Source organism: Betta splendens, chromosome 24, assembly GCF_900634795.4.
Source record: "Betta splendens chromosome 24, fBetSpl5.4, whole genome shotgun sequence".
In the NCBI taxonomy this organism is placed as follows: Eukaryota; Metazoa; Chordata; class Actinopteri; order Anabantiformes; family Osphronemidae; genus Betta; species Betta splendens.
In genome coordinates, this window is record NC_040901.2 from 9,294,192 (window position 1) to 9,315,028 (window position 20,837).

The window sequence follows — 20,837 nt, forward strand, 5'->3', positions numbered from 1 at the left end:
CTTCAAAAGCAGAATGCAGCATAAGGTTGTGGTACATCCATACATAGATGGAAAACTTGCACTACTCACACAAAGGTGCAGAGCTTTTTTGATTTCATGACCTCATGTCCCCCAGGGCCCAGGGATTACATTGAGGTATTAGTGTGATCGCTTCCTGTCAGCTGGAATTTGTGCAGCTATTTCTCACAATTAAAAAGACCAGATGAGAAGCTTTTAACAAATAAATTGTTGCCACATCAACCAGCCCGCTGGACTCCCACAATCCCACAGTGCTCTGTGTTCTAATAGATCAACAGCACTCGGCTCATGTGCCAGAACACAAACCCGTTTTGATCAGCATGCACATGTTGTAGTCCCAATCTCTAAGTAGGAGTTTCAAACCTAGCTGAATTCAAACCATTCTTCTCTCTTCTCACTTTTTTTCTGGTATCTATTATGTTTTTTGGAACAAAAAGCCGTTTAATCAACACTGGTGGGAGGAAACAATATCTGCAGGTCTGAATTGAACACAGCTGCAATCACAAAGTGAAACGGGCCATGCCGTGTCCAAGTCTCACTCCCTTGCAGACATGGCGTCACATTTACGTTTCTTACAAAGGCCGTGTACCCGCACAGTCACGGTGCAGAACCGATGCTTCGCAACAAGTCGCAACACAGGGATGAACGCACATAAACACACAGACTGCATTTTAAAAGCAACTGCGACCAATTGCACAGATGAAAATCTCCTCTGCTCGTAACCATAACACTCAAATGTCAAATTAAACTCCTCGCTCTCTAATTCAAATCTATGACAATACAATAACTAAAATTCAATTCCTGTAATGCAGTCTTTGTTTACCCTGAGGCTGAAAGCTACAGTTCAAGCATATTTATTCTCAAGTTAATTATTAATTCATTGTTGCCTTTCGGTGGAGTAAAGGAAGAAGGAAATACTAGAGAGCCTGTTCGGTTCTAGCAATCTGATCCTGTCCATTCCATGAATAGAAGCAGTGGATCCGTGGCTTGGTATGGACCGTCCCTGCTCCATTTCTGGGTTAATGCTGAGGTAAGCAGACAAGCGCCTCACTGCTCCACATCCACTGGGAGGGACGTCTTGGTATGTGTTCGGAGCTCAAGCTGAGACCCAAACATAGGCAGACAAACCCCTCATTCAAGTGTTTCTCTGGAGATGCCGTTTAGAGTAACAGCTAACTATTCATTACCAAAAGCGTTGATGCTTTTGGGATCTGTGTGTGTGTGCGAGTATGTGTGTCTACAGGCTGTATGTGAATGTCTACAGGCAAAGCTCCAACTGTTAATGGCATTTTGTTCCCCCTCCTCTGATGGGAGTCATTCTTCCTCTGCACAAGCGCTTTGTCCTGATCTGTAAGAAAGGAAACAAAAAAAACTTCCTGGCCGGCATCTTTGACAAAAATAGCATTTCCAAGACAAGAGAAGAACACGATGTGGCATCCAGCAGATTTTCAACCAAGAACTGAGAAATATGACAAATTCCACTATGAAGCATCATCTTCCAGCATGAAGCATCATCTGTAGACAGATCCATGTGAGAGTAACAGTCCCTCAAAACCACAATTCCAAAAAGGTGCAGGATAGTGATTAAAGTGCATCAATTATACCTCCAAGCTGGACAGATGTTCCTCTTTTCAAACTGAGAATTTAAAACACGATCACAATATGTATAAAACAGCACCCAATTGTTTTATAATGAATGTCACCTGGTGCCCAGTGACAAATATTAGTTTTGGGACATGTCACAAACTCAAAATTCTAAATGATCTTTAATCATCTGATCTGGTGCTGTTTGCTTGGCAACACCCCTGCAAAGCATTAGTGAGTTATTTGAAGCATGCCATTAGATATAGCGCATATAAAATATTCATAACATCACAAGCACACCATGAACGTGTCATGGGTGACATTTTTCACAAATCAGTGTTTAGACTGATGGATTCTATCTGTGCCGGTTTCAGCTCAAACTGGAGGAGATTTCATTATCATGAATTCATTTCAAAATATAATGTCAGGTCTTGGACGAATGTATAAATTAATAAGTAGCTCTGCTCATAAGTTAAGAATTGAATGAGCAAGTGCTGTAAGGGGTTAGAAAGACAGTTTGTAATGCTATTCTAATCCTGCAGTGACTAACTTTACCAGCTATTTGGAATTAAATCATCATTTGTAATGATTGTTAATGCAAAACATTGTATACAGTACTATTACAGTACCCATTCCATTAATTTCATGAACACATCATTTTCCATAAACGACCTGCCCAAGAGAGTAAGAGGGTGATCAAAAGGCATGTACTGTAGCACAGGGTAACATCTGCCTCCATTTGTCTGAAAGTTCTCCTGTCACACATACTGAAGCTCCTGAAACCAGCGAGCAGCCTACCACTCCTGATGGAATACGGACAAGCAAAATGCAAATTAATACGCCTCACCAGGGTGAAAACTTAATAGAAGCTTATGACTGACCCACATTTAACATAAACTATCACATAGTAAAATATATCCCAGTGGCAACGTTCAATTTTCCTCGCTGACAGCCACCATTCAAATCCCCTTTACCAATCACAGTTGCCTTGGAAACACCAGCAGCTGCCAGGCAGTCATTTAAAAATTCCAAAACGAAGCGCCTGGAAATTCCAGAGGGAAAATATCCTCTGCCAAAGACACAATAAGTCCAAGGATAAACCCACATCACTACATATTGTTAATTTGTCTTTGTAGCACTTAGTTTGATGAAATGATGCGTTAACAATTATCTTGCTTAATCTAAAATGACTAAAGAAAACTGAAAGAGGAAGTAGGGCTAAGCTGTGTACTTAGTGGTCTGTGTTTATTGGAGCACTTTATACTCCAGACCTTCCCTGTTTGCGCAGGCTCTATGCTGAGCAGCTGAGTTTGTTCATGCTAGGTTTTTTTTAATCACAGTGCCCAGACCGCTGTTGTGGGAGAACAGGGCAATTTACTGGCCAGACATGTTAATTAGACCCTGTGTGCCATTCAAGCACATAAGGCCCACTGTGTACAAACAGTCCTGACGCAATGGCACAATCTATTAAAGAGATAATAATGCTTCTTTATAAATCTCTCATACTGTATTCAGATACAGTATGATTAATACCAGAACAAAGGTTACTTACTTATTTTAACTTTGCACTGAACTAATAATACTAGAAGCTCATCCAACAGTTCCATAATCTTCAAACCTACAATTCACAATGTCAGGTCCATTATCAAGATTTGGAGAAGGAAACACATCGGAGCAGCTTCGGCCCTTTTGTAGCCTCACATGACTTCTACATGTCCTCCCAACCAGCAAATGGCTTCACTTAACTTAAAACCACAAGGTCATGGCTGACATAACAGTCAGCTTCTCAGCTTTCTCAGATTCTTTGGCTGGGACCTACAGTACAAGACAAAACGTCATGCTACTCAACTTAATACATGTTACTCTACAGTACTTTATATTAAAAGAAAGCTGCATTAACTGTACTGTAGCTATTACCGACATCAAGACCCCAGGTCTCTCTCTCTCTCTCTCACACACACACACACACACACACACACACACACACACACACACACACACACACACACACACACACACACACACACACACACACACACACACACACACACACACACACACACACACACACACACACACACACACACACACACACACACACACACACACACACACACACACACACACACACACACACACACACACACACACGTTGATGGCATGCTGATAACAGGGACTCCCAGACAGAACAGGTCAGGGTCTATTTTTTGTTTTTAATTAATCAAGATCATTTCTGACAAACCAGGAGACACATGCACTAAAATCAGAGTCCAGAGATTATGCAAATGGGTAAATAAATAAATTACAATTATCTTCCAGGACTGATCAAAGGTGTTTAACAAAAACTCAGCCTGAGAGGAATGTCCAGGACATGTGCTGTGTTTAAACCTAAGAGAATCATAACCTGTCTCTCCTCCTCTGATGGGGGATGTGTGTGTTATTACCCATAAGAGCCCTTGAACTTCACCTTTGGATTGCGGGTTTTGGGGAATAATGAGCAAATATTTGAGAAGTGCTTTGGATTTTACTCTACATTTCAGTGGATAAGACAATTGTGTGCTGTGCTATAACAACAAATGTCCTTCTGCATGCTGCCCTTAATAATGTACAGTTAGAAGGTCAGGCAGGAAATATAAACAGACACCTTGCTGGGATATTTATGTACTTGTTAGGTAGAACGTCTTTCTTTTTATCTCATCTCCTAGTATTAGGCGTTAGACATGTACATACAGTACTCGATAAATGTCTTCTGGCCACCTGGAACATTAAAGTGTTTGCCAGATGTTCCAGTGTGGCTGGAGTTGCACCTCTGAATGTGTTTCGGCGAAGTGAAAATCAGATTTTGTATGTGTTCTTTTATCTTAAATTAAAATGAAGCTGTTAAACTCAGTCACAACAAATAAAAGCTTTGCTAAATGCTATACTTTTACCCTAAAACATGACTGAAACGTTTCTTCTCAGGAGCAAACAAGCCAACTTAACAGCACTAAATATTGTGAAACGCGAGACATTCGAGGGTTTTACAGTTCACCAGAGAACCACAGCAGGACAAATGCTTCAAGGCTACTCTGAAAGATGGGATTGACATTTCATAAGCAAGAATTGAGAACAGACAAGAAATGACTCCTCTCTCCTGGAACAAGTCCACTCCCTTAGTCATGGCTCACGAAAACAGCCTGATTAAACTCCACTTCAGTGCCCATTGTAATTATACACACACAAGACTTCAATCTGTGTTTATTAGTGCTGTGGCAGGTCAAAACCAAGCATTACAGCAAACTGGGGGTTTGGATAGTGGCCATTATGTTTTGTACAGTATCCACTCCATGGTGCTGGCCTTTGCATTTTTGTGTACACCACAAGGGACTTAAAGCAAGATCAGTGTGGACAGAGAGCATGTGAAGGACCAACCAGAGGCTAGAAGGTCACAGCTCCATAACAGAGCCTCAATTCAAAATGACAAGTTCAGACTTCCCACCCCACCTATGTCTGTCTTATGTGCACACACAGTACAGATGTCAAAAAGGGGGGGGGGTGAAAAAACTGCATACAGATGATGTTCCACTCATTTCCAAAACACAGATGTTCCTCAGCCTGACAGATTGCAGCAAATGATCCTTTTAACACATTTCCCTGTTACATGCAGGTTGGATATTAACGGTACAGTTAAACCAAACGGAAGCATATGCATTTAAATGAAGCCTGTCTAAAAGCTTAAGTTCTGCCTCCGTTGTGGGAGCGAGACGTGCTTTTCAGCAGCAACTGGTTCAGATGAATGTGTGCTACATTAATTCTGTCACAACCAGACAGTAAGCAACACTGAGATGAGCGATACCAGCGCTTTTCCAAGCTGACAGCCTTATTACTAATCTACTTTGGGAACATGAAGAGCGCCTCTATTACAGAAAGCTGACAGCATTAAACCACCCAAGCGTCCTAGGAGCTTGCTTTAATTCAAAGACTATTTTAATAAAGACAAAACTGGTTTTCTAGTTTGGCTCATTAAATACATATAAAAAATATATTATCGTATAGTGACACAATAAAGTCACAAGATTGCATACAACATAATATGGCCAAATAAATAACTGAAGCACATTATTTCACACCTAGTATTATTGGTAAACAAAAATATTTCCTTTGTATGGCACTCCATGGTCCATACACTTTAACTAGTGGAGTGTTGAGCACTTCATTGACTAGTTCAGCGACAATGATAGACTATAGAAATAAATTACGGTGCTGGGTCATTATTAACAAAATTGACAAAATTGGGGATCTGTAGAACATTGGTGATTGATTTTTCCCCACTGTGCTCATAAATCATAAATTCTTCAGTTTTTGCTTTTCTATTCAAGAGGCCAACAGTGAAATCTTGCCAGACGTTACAGGGTTAAATCTTTACCGATAGAAATTCCCCTTGGAGAACCAATAGGAAGGGTTGGCCACGCCCCTTTACAGCCGCCTTATTTACATGTAGTACAACTAGTTTACTAGTGGGCTTTATGGCTCTTAATAGTTGACTATACAGGATGATACCGTCATTATTGCTAGTTAACTAGTAAAGCAAAAAACTGTAAAGTAATGGGTTTATATTCATCCCCTTACTAGTACTGTATCATTTTTAACGCACCACTAGTTAAAGTTAATTAAAGGCTATTGTTAATACCGGTTAACTAGCGAGTTTTTTGTCTGGTTAACTAGTGGGATAAATGTGAACTAGTTGACTAGCAAGGTAAAAAATGACATGTTAGACCAAGTACTGTCAACTAGTGTGCTGATATATCCGACTAATAAGCGCCTATGGTTGAACTACTGTAGTGTACGAACATGTACTCTGATATCATTGATGTAATAAATGCTAAAAACTCTTTCCATACAACAATATGTAGCTAGCTTACCGTTAGCCAGAACGGCTAAAGCTAAGTCTTACCTTGGAGAAGTACAGGCAGCTTAGACGTGAATGCGTCTAAGGTCCCATGTCCTCAGCAAACTCTTGTGCTTTGAAACGAGTCCACGTTGACTTCCAGTTCATGCAGGTGAATGAAAAGCACATTGAAGTTCCAAGTTTCCTGACGAAAACCACAGGTGAAGGTAATTTCAGGTGAAGCTATTTTTAGCCCCACAGGTGACGGTAATTGCGTTAAAGATGGCTGCCTTCGAACAAGCCGCTGAGCCTATAACTGGACGCAGCCGTGTGCTAGCTGCCTGCTATTAGCCTTTTTCCTGTGTTTGTTATGTACTTTGTCATGAAAATGGCCTATACCACAATTAAAGCCCCACTCAAACACATGCCTGTTATTTCTTAACTTCCCGTCAGTATAAATAATTATAATAACTGAAAACGTAATTGTGTCTCTTACTGCTGCTCCTGGGATCATGTTATTTACTTCCTAGTTTATCCGTCACCATAGCAACAGTTACTCCACGTGTCATCAGCTGGTCAACATCCCTCCCTTTGGGTGGTTCAAGCGTGTGTACAGTGCGCGCTAACAAGGTTAGTAGTTCAAACACTGTACATGGTCAAACATTTATCCCCAGTGACCTCTTCTTCATTGCTTCAGTCAGACTGAACAAATTAAGTGGAAGTGTTTCCTCTATCTCCCTTTTCATCAACCACAGAAGCATATGTTTGTGCACATATTGTCATAAAATAAACACAATTTAATCTGATGTTTTTGTCCACGTAGAAAGAAGAATACGTAAACCAAGATGAAAGAATTTCTATTTCTTGCAGTAAATTATGAAATTACTGGATGGACCTACTGAATTTAATGGGCAGCCTGAATGAGGTTAATACAATTATGAGTCAATTAATAGGTCTGCACGATTTCATCATCATTTGTTAACGTGCTTAGTAGCAAAACAACATGTGCATAAATACATAAACTGGGAAAACAACAAAAAGCGAAGACAGTGACTGCGATTCCTTCTGCCCGTTAGTCAAATTGTAAATGGAGGTAAATGTGCGTCTGCTGCCATCTAGTGGACAAATGTGTGGCGTCGCCAATTCTCAGCCTCGAGTTTGTGAAAGCGCAGTCTTTTTATATTTAACATAAAATGATGTTTTAGGACAAAAAATATACATTTTCCACTTTTATTTTCCATTGCACAATAAGTTCTATCTACAGAATTTCTAAATTCTTGTGGCAGCAGATAGTCATAAACATCCATGTGAAAGTTGCATAAAACTGTACAAGAAAATTGGCTACAATGAAAAAAATACTGCAACCCACTGGTAACTGTTGACACCAGGACAGAAGATGGCATATGGCAGATTGACAGGATTCCCTCTTCTTGTTGTTGTTGGAGTGTACTGGGTAAAAATACTGCATACTGTAGAGTAAGGACAAGAAACAAATCACTCAAAGATGGAAAAAAGAAATATAACATTAAAAAAAAAGACACAAAGACAAAACAGGTTGGAGAGAAATACAGACGTTCAGGGAGATTTCTTTCTTTCGTCTTCTTCGCCCTGGAGGAAGAGATCAACTAATATCCCCACTACAAAGGTAATATACTAAGTAAAGAAGGCCAGATCTGTAGCTGTGGGACGACTGCAGTCAGTTCAAGCCTCGCTGGAGGAAGAGAAACCTCAGAGGACAAGGGCAGCTTTAGAAGCGAGGGAGAATCAAACAGAAGTCATCGGAAGTCAGTCTAAGCCTTTTTTATCATCGCTGGCTGTAGTTAGTTTAACAGAGCTGGACACAGACTAGGACATCAACAATTATTAGGAAGGAAAACGTAATCTTTTAAATCAAAGGTATTAATTCACTTGAACACACGGATAGGAGTACAAACACATTCTCACACACACACACACACACACTGGTGATGGTACAGGTAGACACTCCTTCGACTGAGCTGCAGTTGAATGGTTCATTTTGGATTTCAGGGAAACAACCTTCTCTCTTTAGGCCACTTTAAACACTGAATGCTGCATGTTGTGATGTTACCGTCAAATGGCTGCGTTCCGCATCGTTTGAACCCTGATAGGCCATGAAGATGATTCTACGCCTTCATGGATGTGATGGGTCTCCACAGACGAAGCCTCGCACATTCACACACACACACTGAAGACACACGGGACGAACGAGCCGAACGGGAAAACAACTATGAAAAGCTAAAGTAATTCTTTGGCGTCAGAAAAAGTATGGCCTCTCTCCTCTTATGTTGCTCGGGCAACCTTGACATATACTTTCCAGTTGGACTTAGATTGTCAAACTATTTACTTATATACAAATAAAGGTTTCAAATCCTGGTAGACAGCGATGCACCAGATTCAAGCTTGGCTGCGGACGTGGACATAGAACCAGTGAACGTTTCTGACACTTAACACAACCACTTCTTGCATCTCAGTGAATAAATACTAACAAAGGAATCACACTTCCTCATACAGACAACTTCAGACTCTCCATTTCTAGAATTCTGTAGATATGATTTACTCCTAGACAAATCCTATGTCCTGTTAGTGTATTTAGCACTGATGGTCTGTATTTTCAAAGCCACAGTCACACTCGAAGCCCAAGTGTGGAAGTTTATGACATTTGCAGGGGATGTTCAATTATTATATGAAATGTTCACCAACAATAAATGAATATGCTACACACACACACACACACACACACTTGCCATGTCAGTGAGTACTAAATGATATATGCCTTTATATCCTTGCACTCCTTTTAGATTCCAGCCCTTTTTTTAATGTAAGGAGAAATTAATTCAGGTTGTCAGACAAAAGCCACAAAACATATCGTCTTTTTTTTTCAACTAATTAAATTTCATCCACTTTCACAACAATAGAAAAATAAAATTTTCCAACAACGCAGACGGAGCAAAAAACCCAAGGAATAACAAATAGGGGAATGGTGATAAACTCAAAATGAACACACAGGTACACAGAGTTGGTGACGATGTGAGCGCCTGTCAGAGACAGAGAGTTGAGTGGTGGAGCCAGATAACAGGATATTTATCCAGTGTTCATGGGAGTCAGTGGGTGGTTTTAATCCCTGTGACTCTGCTGGAGGAGGAGTCGTCGTCGCAGCCGTTCCCATCCTGCTTCTGTCTCCATAAGTCACCCGTCGCTTTTGCACTTGTCACTTGGAAGTGGATACAGCATTGCACATTTATTAGATTCATGTATATATAGTGATGTATTTAGATTAACTTTCTGTCACTTTTTTTATTTTTACACTTTTGCAGTCTTTGTTTGGTGTTTGTCTTTTTTCAGCTTTGTTCATCAGTTCGACCACGGGCCCTGACGGGCTCAGGGCGCGGAGACGACGGTGAAGGACGAGTTTGGCAAAATGAGACGAATGAAGAATCTCCAGGTGTGAGCCTCGAACAGAGATAAACACAGAGACAGGAACATGAAAAGACAATTCATTCGCTCCCTCTGAGGTTGTCCTTGCCCCCCGTCTACCCCTCAGTTCCACTGAAAGACTGAGGTAAGAGAAGTATTCATCATTGTGCTGGGGAGGAAACTCCCGAGTGTCTGAGTGAAGAAGGCTTGGAGAGATGGATGCGTGGACGGATGGACGGGTGGGGGCCTCTGTGGGTCCAGGTGAGCGGATGGAGGGTGACGGCCCGCTGATCAGAACTGGTACCACTTCTTGTCCTTGCACTTCAGCATCATCTGAAAACACAGGACCCCGGTTTGAGAACGCGCACCGGCGCACGGCGCCCGCGGGCTCCGGGCTCTGACGTGCTCTCACCTCGTGGGCGTGCTTGGAGAAGGAGTCGGCGCTGGCCATCATGGCGGCGGTCCGCTCCTCCAGCTCGCCCAGCTTCTGGCCCCTCTCGTCCAGCGCTATGCGGGCGCGTGCCAGGTCCCCCACCACGCCGGAGGCCGCGCCCTTCATGCCCTCGATGCCGCCCGGGCCCGGGATGTGCTGGGCCAGGCTCCGGGACGCCTTCCCGGCCGCCAGCTCACCGACTGAAGGAGAGGGAAGAGATGTGAGCAGGCGCCGAGCGCCGAGTGCCGAGGACCGACGCGCGGCATGTGAACGAATGAACGTCTGACATACACAGCTCTTCTCTGTCTAGTGACTGCGCTCCTCCCCCGAAGAGGCCTTTGAAGAAGCCTCTGTTCGGCGCCTCGGGGGTCTCCACGGGTGTGAAAAGTTCCCCCAGCATCTCCTGAAACACCAGCACACAAACACATTGGTGCACGAACAGGACACAGGTTCTCAGGCGCCGCGCGCCCCCCTCCGCCGTTCACAGTGCAAACTGACTTGCAGGTTTTCGCAGGTGTCCTGGCTGTAAGTGATCCTCTGGACCTCCGTGGGGGAGCACAGGTACATGGCTTGACCCAGGTTGGTGAAGCAGAACGTCCTGGCTATTCGCATGTCTGTCAAAGGCAAGTAGTTTACATCCATAAGTGGTCTCAGTCCGGGCAAACTGGACGGGGAACACAGAAACCACTCAGGTTATTGGAGATCTGCAGGACACGCGCCGCTTGGACCACAGTGACTGACAGTTATACGGCAGGTGGACGACACCGCTCACCTGAGGGTCATGATGTGGCCGTTGGCGCAGAAACAAGCCACGCACGCGCCTTGGCTCATCTGCACCACGTCCGCCCGGAGGATGAAGGAGGTCTCTGTGATGCTGTGCTTGTAGATGCAGGTCTGGGAGGGGAGGGAGATGACCTTGGCCTGCTTCTCGGAGCACACCACGGCGTACTGGCTCTCGCTGAGGTCCTGCGAGGTGGACGGGGACACGGACACGGGCCGGCGCTTGCGGCTCTTCTCCCGCTCCTCGCCGTCGGCTGTGACGTTGGGCTCGAACCAGGGCTCGTACGCGGGGGGCAGCTGGGAGCCCGCCGAGTCCAGGACGGCCATCCGCAGGACGCTGCCCTTCAGCCGGACCAGCATGCCTAGCGGGCGGCGGGGACAGGCTCAGTACCGGCCCACTCGGCCCGAAAAAGCTCACGAAAGCTTTTTTTTACCTGTCGGCGAAATGATAACCGGCTGCATTTGCCGCTGCTCCCCAGCAGGGGGCAGCGTTAGCGCCAGCACCAGGACGGTTCCCAGCGAGGTGCCCACGTGCAGGCAGGGCGTCAGGGCGCCGTCCCCCTTCCGGGCGAAGGTGTCGCAGAAGTGGAAGGTGCTGATGGCCTCGCGGGCCTCCTTGTCGATGCTGGTGACGCTGGAGGAGCGGGAGCGGCTGAAGGAGTTGTCCCGGTGGTCTAGAGGGTTGGCACCCCGCGGCGGGCATACAGACAGGAGGACAGTGAGGAGAAACACAGGGAGGTAAAGCACCCGGAGGCAACGGCAGCACACGACAGACAAGACACTGTGTGGTTATGACCGAGCTCTGCAGGTTACTGGTTGAGTGAGTCCAGTAAAACCCTGCAAGAGCGTGACTATGAATTCCTAGGCGCTCGTGAATGTCTGAAATCTGCTGAAGCCCTGATGAGCATCATAAATGTCCTCAGTTTCATTACTATAAATGAAGACTGAACCAAGGTAAATGCTTTATGTCTGATCCTTCCATCCGTGGTCCTTCATGTGGAGGTTGTACATCCCCTTTTAGAAAACCCATAGCAGTTGTGTTTGGGAAATACAAGAACCAAACCGGTCGAAGAGAGCAACGAAAGACATGAAGAACACGGAGGAAGAGGAGAAAGCTGCAGAAGTTACAGGAAGCTTTACAGTGAGATGGAGTGTGCAAGGTTTAGTTTAGCACCACTGACCTCTAGTAAGACCCCGCCACAGTCAAAGGGTGGGAGTCCGACTATTGCAGAGAAGTGATTTGGCTGAATTTATTCCAAATGGGTCACGAATTGAATCGGATTCGTTTCTACTCAGATCAGGTGAGTGCTACCGTTGACTCATGCAAACTTAGGAGAGCATCCGCATATGCTGTAGCTTGCCAAATTTGAGGCTAAGAACCAGATAAAACTGGACTAATGTAATGTTGTGGAGTCCAGTTGGAGTGAAAAGACAGTGTACTGCATTTCATACAAATTGCTTGGAGACACAAAGTCAAGGCTTACCCAAGTCTGGCTTTAGCTCAGTAGGCAAGCTTAATTTCCGTGACATCTTTGCTGGAAAAAAGAGAACATCCCTCTTTACAAACACACATCTACGCTAACACACGATGCCATGCAACGCTGGGGAACTAGCACCGAGGTGGGAGTGTGCACAAAGCGCCAATACACCCAGATATGACACAGGGGCCCGCAGGCCGTTTCATTGACCGGAAGAGTGCAGGCATGCTGCAGCAGGCACACTGGACAAAGGGGGACAATGCCCCGGAAGAGAGCAGCGGTGGAGATAACAGGCACCACAGCACAGCCATTCAGGGGCCGCATGCTACGGAGGCATGCACCAACAACACGGAGGGAAATACTGAACGAGAGATGGGAGAGTGCAGCGGAAAAGCAAAGTTACTGAGGTGCAGTCATACCACATGTCACATCAACCTAATTCTGCTGAGTGTTTAGAGCTGGATGTAGAATAATGAGTAGAAATATTCTGTTTTGTCTGTGTGAAAAAGTCCAAAATAATAGAGTTCAATAATAATAGTTCTATAGTTTTGTTTTGATACCTGACAGTTTTAGTAGTAGAAAAGGCTTTTGTTTCTGGACACCGACTCAACTTCCTGAACCATGATGAGAAATTAATGTTGCGAAATTTATGAGGACTAAATTCATCTGATCACTAAGAATCCACGACACAGATTTCAGTAGGTCCAGTCCTGAAGGAGGTCAGACGTGTGTTCGAACGCTTTATCCCAGCGGGCGGGGGGTTAACTTCCTGTTTTCCCACACACGGAGACTCACAGAGACACAGACACGGGCGCCTCTCGGCTCCGAGGCGTCGTCACACTGTCGTTTTGGGACGGATATCAAAACGCAGGCACATTTACAACTCGACACTCGTGCTACATACTGTACATGTAGCATGCAACACGGCCACCAATCCACCGGGGCCCAGTCAGCTGTAGTCCCCTCACTTCAGGTTGACCTCTGATCCAGGAGCCTTTAGATCTCAGGTCACACATTGTCATTCAAATAAACAACAGATATGGCTGTTTTTGATTGGCGTCTGTGAGAAGTAAAGGATAGCGGAGCAGAAGCTAACCTGAAAATGTCACATACTGGCTCTAAATGCTCTAGTTCATGGCTCCCCACTGTGACCAGGACACAGACGACAGAGACAGCTCCTCCACCACAGAGAAATGCGAGGACGGGGAGGAGACAGATGTGCAGCGCGTCTGTCCTGCCTCCGCCGCCCGTCTGGCCTCTTACCTCCTCTACCACCGCCATTGTAGAACTGCTGCAGATTGCTGTTTGACGTCAACACTTCGGGGGGAAAAATGAAATACCACTGAGCATTAATATTAGTCAGAGCGTAAATAGGTGAAGCTGCAGAATGAAGTGCTGGGATTCTTTTCTCCTCTGGTGGACGTCTGTTAGCCAGAAGTGGGGAAAGAAAGGACAAAACGCCTTTTAATGCAGAGATTTTTTGCTGGAAGGCACCTTATCTCCCCATGAATAATGCAGAGCAGACAGATGTATCAGACCACAGTCTGGTGGCTGGGACAGCCGTCATACCTGAAGCAGCAGCAGGACTCCAGACTGGGGAATTTGTTTTCTGCCTGACCTTTTTAAAAAGCTCATTTCCAGCCGGTTAACGCACGCCGAGGCGCCTCTAATGAGATGGATGCGGCCTCGTCTCTCTCGGAGAACTTTCATTCCAAATACTAATTAAGCAGATTAGGAGGGAGGCAGGTGAAGAAGTGACGGAGCAGCTCAACACAATGCTGAGGCATGAAAGGGCTGAATATGTGCGTAGGAGGGAGTGGATGAGTGATTGATTCTGTTCCTTCAGTCCAGATCGCGTCATTTGTCCACGTCCACTAGTTTAAAACACATTTATAAGATGACAGAAGCTTCCACTGAATAAGTCTCACCTCAAAGATGCATTACTGTACATCATCCTCACATTTAATAATGGCCGTCCACGGATGTTTTTCTCAAATGCACACTTAAGTAGTGAGTGAATATATGAAACACTGGAGAAAATCCTTGCTTCATTGTGATCAAGGGGTTTTGCTTTATATATGTGCTTAGTTTTAGCTACACTGACGTTGAAGACTGGATCCATTTACAGCCCATTACCCGGTTTTCCAGGATACGGTTTAAGATTAAAACAAAAGCATTGCTGTCTATTGAACTCGGCAAAGCAATAAAAGGAATGCGCCAACTGAAAAATACTACTTAAAAAAATGGATGGTATTAAACTCAAACCGAAAGACCGAGTCTGACAATTTTATGGTCCAACAAAAAATATCCCCTTCGTTCCGTTCAGTTAGATGAGGAACTATTTCAATAAAACAGTATTAAATGCAGAGGCTCTTTGAAAACTAAGCGATGCCTCTCGCTCATTAAAATACGTGGGTTTAGAGGCATTTTTACAGCTGGGCTGCGGTTTGGGTTTTGTGTCTGCATTGAGCAAAGCCTTTACTACATGTATGGTCCCTGCTGTTCTTTAAATAAGATACTCAAGGACAAGTTACCTGAAGTTGGGGACTTGCAGCGGTCTTCAGACGTGGCCGATCCCTCGTTGATGTCGCACAGACCTGCAGGGGTCACAAAGGTCGATCACTCCCTTAAACACAAACCTGAACGTTTCAAGGTTGGATGATGCCACATGTTATGCAGGACGGAGGCCAGGAGTCCTTCTACTGAGACGTCCTCCACCTTCCTGTGCGTGTGTGACTCAGAGGAACAGCTGGATGCCCGATTACTGCTCACACTCGCCAGCCCATTATCACCAGTCAGCGACACCAGATGCTCTGTGTGTAACTATGTGGGTGTCTACGTGTGCGTCTGCGTGTTCACGTGTGCGTAGTTGCTCAACATACATGGGACATCCCCAAACACTGGACACACTAATTCAGCCGTCAGCCTTTGCTCAACGTGTCCGGTGCCACTGCAGCTGCACCGCCGCCGTCCACCACAGGGTGGCAGTGTGTCCATGCTGGAAGCCCTACTATGAGGCTGCAGTGGGAGCGTGAAAGGGGAGAGCTGCGTAAGGGTGGGTACGGATGAGGAAGAGGAGAGAGGCCTCCGGAGGAAGAAGTGTGGCCCAAAGTAAAAAAAAAAGGCTTGTTGTTGATACAGCGGCATCATTTGAATGCAGCGGGCGGTGTTGTTTTATGGCTCCTGTCAGAATCTGTTTACAGATCAGCTGAGGGACCGGGCGAGTGTGAATTTAATAAGCTCCAGTCCAGGAGCATTTCAACATGTTCAGCACCGCAGCTCAAGCCGGCATCCGTTTGGAAGGTGGAGGGAAAGAGCGCGAAACTCCACGAGGAGGAGACGAGAAGGTCGACACACGGCAGAGGTGCAGGAGCAGCGATGAGAAGCTTCGTGTTGACTGCACCCCGTGTTCATTTCACATCCTGTGATGCTGCTCTGCTTCTGCATGACGGGACTATTAACAGCCATCTGGCGCTTTCATCCGCATCACACACACACAACACCTCGTCTCACGTACATGCGCGTGAGGGGAAAACCTCTGAAACACAGCATCCACACATTCCTGGAGTGTGACCTGTATCTTGGCTGTGCAGCCCGTCGGCTCTGACCCCCCCCCCCCCTTCCCGTTCTAATGCTCTGGGTTCTTCCTCACCTCCCGAGGGCTGCCGCGTCTTCCTCGGCGACCGGGGCTGCCTCTGGTAGGGGTCGTTGGAGCCGTACAGCTCCACCGTCCCCAGGTTCAGCACCACCGTCTTCTGGACGTAGTCCACCACCGCCAGACCGTTGCTGTTGCCAAACACCACTCTGGGAGGAGAGGGGGAGAGAGGGTGAAGAAGCAGTGCATTAATACCTTTTATAGATTTTTGCCATTTTTTTCCCGTGCATGAAAAAGCAAAGGCTGCACTTGGCTCCTGCCGGGACTCCAGCGGTACTTACAGGCCGTAGGAGGAATTAAGCGCCAGACTTGTGATCTGCTGAGGAGGCTCTCCACTCACCCACACCAACTGGACCACTAAATCTACCTGGTAGCCTGGAGACTGCTTCAGAGGAGTGCTGCGCACCCTGGGGGGGGACAGAGGAGTGAATGGGCAGCGACAGAGATGGAAACAGGAGGAACAAATGGTGGAAGGCAACAGAATGGAGGTTTGGTAAATAGAATGACGAGTGGTGCAGCTGCAGTTGTGAAGCTGTTGAGTGGTTGAGGGTCTGGCATGAGTAGCTACAAGGGGATGCTGGGGAGGCAGTGGATGCTTCAGGCGTCGGCTGAGTCTGTGCAAGTGTGCTTGAGGCAAAAAGGGAAGACTGAGTGTGTGTGAGTGTGTGTGTGAGTGTGTGTGAGTGTCTCTGAGGGTGTGTGATGCTCATACTTAAGGCAGGGCATGTTGCCTCCGTCGGAGTTGTTGCTGCTGGTGGAGGGGTGCGAGGGCGGGCCGCTCGTCTGAGGGGACACGCCGGGAGTCGGGAGGCCGGAGGTCTGGTCCCCTCCCCCTCCCCCGCCGTCCGGCGACTCGATGTCGTTCAGCTCGTACTGCATCCGCACCTCCAGCAGCTTCACACGGGAGAGAGGACGTGTGAAGAATAAAGGTGCCGTGAATGACATCTGCATATATTAAGGAAGTCGCTGTGATGATCGCATAGGTGTGTGTGTGTGTGTGTGTGTGTGTGTGTGTGTGTGTGTGTGTGTGTGTGTGTGTGTGTGTGTGTGTGTGTGTGTGTGTGTGTGTGTGTGTGTGTGTGTGTGTGTGTGTGGGCAGACTGAGTCAAAGAGGTCGTCCAATACAAAACATTCCTTCAGGCTACTTCTCTGCAGCCTCCGCCTTCTTACACACACACACACACACACACACACACACACACAAACACACACACACACACACTGCTCATAAGTGCTTCTCTTTTGCATTTAGTCAGTCTCATTACCCCCACTGACATGTGGGCGTGCAGAGTGATCAGCTGGGCCTGTCTCCGTCCTCTCCGACCTTAATTCCTGCACGACTCCACAGACGATTGTGACCACATGCAGAAGAAGGAGCTCTCCCCTTAATCACGTCCTGCGACCGCGGCGTCGCTTACGCTCGGTTTGTCGCAAAAGGAGCAAATGTACGGATTTTAACATCAGACGCCTAAGACGGGGGTTGAAAGACGCAGCGCACCAGCTGGAAGAATTAAAATTCATTGTCAGACCTGCGAGCGAGCGCGCATCACGGCGCTGCCCACATACAGCTCAGCGCTGGGATTGATTGACAGGTGATCTCTGTGGCGCGGAGCTGCTGCAAAACGGCAGCGAGCGCCTGGCGAGGAAGCGCTGGCAGGGATCTGTACGAATACGGCACCTGAGCGTTAAGCACAGACTCTACATGCTACAGTACATACAGACTAAACACAGTCACTTCATGTCATTAGACACACTCCCATCACACCCTCACAGGCAATGGCATCGCTATCAAGGCAGATTATAATGACGGTCTAGCTTTGCTTTTTCACTGTGCTGTCTGTTGGCATGGCAACCATACTGCCTTTTGACTAGGCAGATCTGTGTGTGTGTGTGTGTGTGTGTGTGTGTGTGTGTGTGTGTGTGTGTGTGCGTGCGTGCGTGCGTGCGTGCGCGCGTGCGTGTGTGTAGCATTTTCAAACTGCGGGGAAAGTGGCTGCTCAGGGCAAACAACAACAAATAACAGGGAGATGTCTTCCTGACAGAGAGCTGGGCCCGTTTGTGCCCGCGCCACAGTAACAGGCATCAAACCACGACGCGGGGAAAGGCTCCGTGTACCTGCACCACCTCTGTAGTGACTTCCAGCTTGCTGAAGCGGTAGATGATAACGTTGGCCGACACCCCGGCCACGCACAGCATCCGGCTCTCGGGGCACCAGGCCATGATCTGAATGGCGAAGGGGTCCTCATCCGACACGTCGGCGCTGCCCTTGTCTTCTCTCGACCGGTTTCTGTCAAACACCTTGGCTGTTTTGAGCTTGTAGAGGACCTGGAGCATTACTGAAGGAGCGGAGCAGAGGAGGACGTGTCAGTTCAGCTGGAGTCGTCCACATCCAAATATCAGCCTCTCCGGCTGTTCTGAACAGTGTTTACAGTATTTTGCTGTCAATTGGTTGTGTGAAATTTCTAATTATGATATGACTATGAACACATGTTGGCTGCTGTGGGGACTCACTTGCTGAGGCGTCCCAGAACTTCACAGTCCCATCAGCATGCCTGCAGACAGTCGTCACAAGGACAAACAATGATTAGAGGTGAATGAAGCTCGTCAGGAATGAAAAGAAACGTTTCAACGAAAATAAAAATGAGTTTGTAATAAAATAAACCATTGGGTGATGCATTATTTGGAGCCACGTGCACAGGTTGGTCTTCCTTCCTGCTTTTGGGCCACATGTGGGCAGAACTGGTTTTTACTGTATTTCCCTCAGCTCTGCACGGTGTGACCTTGGATCAGACACTGGGACGTCCCCCGCTGGCTGTTGTGGCTGGACACAACCCATTCCACCTCGTCTACATATTCACGGTTGCCTTGAGGCGAGCGGAGCTGGCGAGCTGAGCCGTCACAGGACTACATTCATCAGCGGGCGATTAGCGCGGCGAGTTCTGTATTTAACGTCAACCGGCGTCACTAAACAACCTGCCGTTTCTTCCCCTCGCGCTTCGCTTTGGTTGTCGCCTCGACTGAGCGGAGGAATATTTCGCAGGCTGTGGCAGAGGGAAACCTGGGCAGAATAGTAATACAGCGCGCGGGGCTCTATAGCTCAATGTCAAATCTTCTGTGCATGTGTTCTGTTCAAAATGCCCTTTCTCCCCTTGTTGACAGCTTAGTGCCGGATAATAAACATCAAAACGAAGCCAAGTGCTCATGAGCGGAATGAACAAAGAGCTCAAGTGTATTAGATATTCCAAGATGCTCCTCTGCTGCGTTGACCTGACGGTGCATGCGAGGTGATAGTAATTGAGTTGTGGCGAGACAATGATGCTAATGCTAATGAAAACGGCGGCGTCTTACCCAGTAATGATGATCTCTGGGTAGCTCTGTGTGCCTTGACCCCAGTTTCCACCACTAATAGGCCATTCCTGCATAGACAGCAGACACACATTACATTGGAGAGAATGGGGGGTTGGTTACGGCTCTGTCTGTCAATAAACAGTGTTCAACAGTAACATTGATTTTTTTTTTCTGCAACAGCTGACATGATAAAACTGCAGGGCTGTACATCTCACAGCGTGGTTTGAAATGATACATTATGCACCTTGTCGAGTGTGTGTGTGTGTGTGTGTGTGTGTGTGTGTGTGTGTGTGTGTGTGTGTGTGTGTGTGTGTGTGTGTGTGTGTGTGTGTGTGTGTGTGTGTGTGTGTGTGCGTGCGTGCAGGTCAGTGGGGGGCTCGGCTTTGAACACGCTGACACACACAAAGGTCACCAGGATGACTCATGGTGATCTTTGTGTGAGAACGCCCGCCCGCCGCTCAACCAGGCCTCTGTTTAACAATACAAAAAGGCAGAACAGCAGCCGGGCGGCCGGCTCGGGTCAGTGCGTGCTGACATTTCCGACAGAGAGCCGGAACACGGCGACGGGGACGGGAACACGGGCATGCATAATGGCCGAAGGAGCGGGGGGTCCGTCTCAGGTAACGCAGGGACGAGGAGCGGGCCGTGACAGGAGGAGGGAGGGGGTTCAGGTGGTTTAACACAGTTAACTCTGCAGAAACACGGAGAATGAGCCCGTTGTGCTACTACAGCGCTGCGCTACTGTGTCTCATGCATTATTTACAGCGGGCTTGTTAGGGAGTGACGTGTGGTGCATTTACATTTCTAATTTGGGCATTTAGCTCATTTATGACCCTGCTATCCAGTGTGACACGACTGAGAGGCCCTGGGGCCACTATCGCAGCCTTATACATCATTAATCGGTGGTGTGTTCAAAGAGTTATTGCATTATGGAATACTTGTAGACTCATTTGGAATCTTTTTTTTTTAATTAAGTGATAATGAAATGTCTTAAATTAGTTTAAATGAGGTTTAAAGCTAACACAGTGGAGGTTCCTGTGCAGCACCTTTTTGCTGTAGCCCTGTCGCTTCTGGCGCGAGCCGACAGAGTAAAGTGCAGGTATGAGGTCCACAGGGCAGTCGGCAAAGTACTCGCAGCAGGTTACAGGCGACTCGTGTATAGTCAGAGGGTAAGGGTTCTCAAATATGGGGTAACTGTCAAAAGAGCACAGAGAAGGTCACTCGCAACTCGACCGGTCT

General features: G+C 46.8%; 2 protein-coding genes across 11 annotated transcripts in view; both read right to left on the bottom strand.

Moving 5' to 3' along the window:
- sash1a (SAM and SH3 domain containing 1a) overlaps positions 1-7,093 on the bottom strand; it is a 141,375-nt gene extending 134,282 nt beyond the window's left edge. The window contains exons 1-2 of one of the 2 annotated variants that reach the window (XM_029140540.3): positions 6,966-7,093; positions 6,536-6,674 (exon numbers count right to left, since the gene is read on the bottom strand). The gene's annotated coding sequence lies outside the window, so the exon portion shown is untranslated. Of the gene's footprint in view, positions 1-6,535; positions 6,892-6,965 lie in introns of those variants that run through there. The other variant, XM_029140541.3, reaches the window with a different exon arrangement.
- A 592-nt stretch (positions 7,094-7,685) lies between these two features.
- stxbp5a (syntaxin binding protein 5a (tomosyn)) overlaps positions 7,686-20,837 on the bottom strand; it is a 45,890-nt gene continuing 32,738 nt past the window's right edge. For 2 of the 9 annotated variants that reach the window (XM_055506101.1, XM_029140327.3), the window contains 16 exons: positions 20,645-20,792; positions 19,599-19,666; positions 18,762-18,802; positions 18,366-18,586; positions 16,963-17,144; positions 16,532-16,657; positions 16,248-16,399; positions 15,130-15,192; positions 13,859-13,912; positions 12,602-12,652; positions 11,552-11,833; positions 11,110-11,479; positions 10,836-11,001; positions 10,629-10,740; positions 10,317-10,537; positions 7,686-10,237 (listed from right to left, as the gene is read on the bottom strand). In XM_055506101.1, coding sequence (XP_055362076.1) covers positions 10,196-10,237; positions 10,317-10,537; positions 10,629-10,740; positions 10,836-11,001; positions 11,110-11,479; positions 11,552-11,833; positions 12,602-12,652; positions 13,859-13,912; positions 15,130-15,192; positions 16,248-16,399; positions 16,532-16,657; positions 16,963-17,144; positions 18,366-18,586; positions 18,762-18,802; positions 19,599-19,666; positions 20,645-20,792 — 2,299 coding nt within the window. In that variant the 3' untranslated portion in view covers positions 7,686-10,195. Of the gene's footprint in view, positions 10,238-10,316; positions 10,538-10,628; positions 10,741-10,835; positions 11,002-11,109; positions 11,480-11,551; positions 11,834-12,601; positions 12,673-13,858; positions 13,913-15,080; positions 15,193-16,247; positions 16,400-16,531; positions 16,658-16,962; positions 17,145-18,365; positions 18,587-18,761; positions 18,803-19,598; positions 19,667-20,644; positions 20,793-20,837 lie in introns of all 9 variants that reach the window. The other 7 variants (XM_055506100.1, XM_055506103.1, XM_055506102.1 and 4 more) reach the window with 7 other exon arrangements.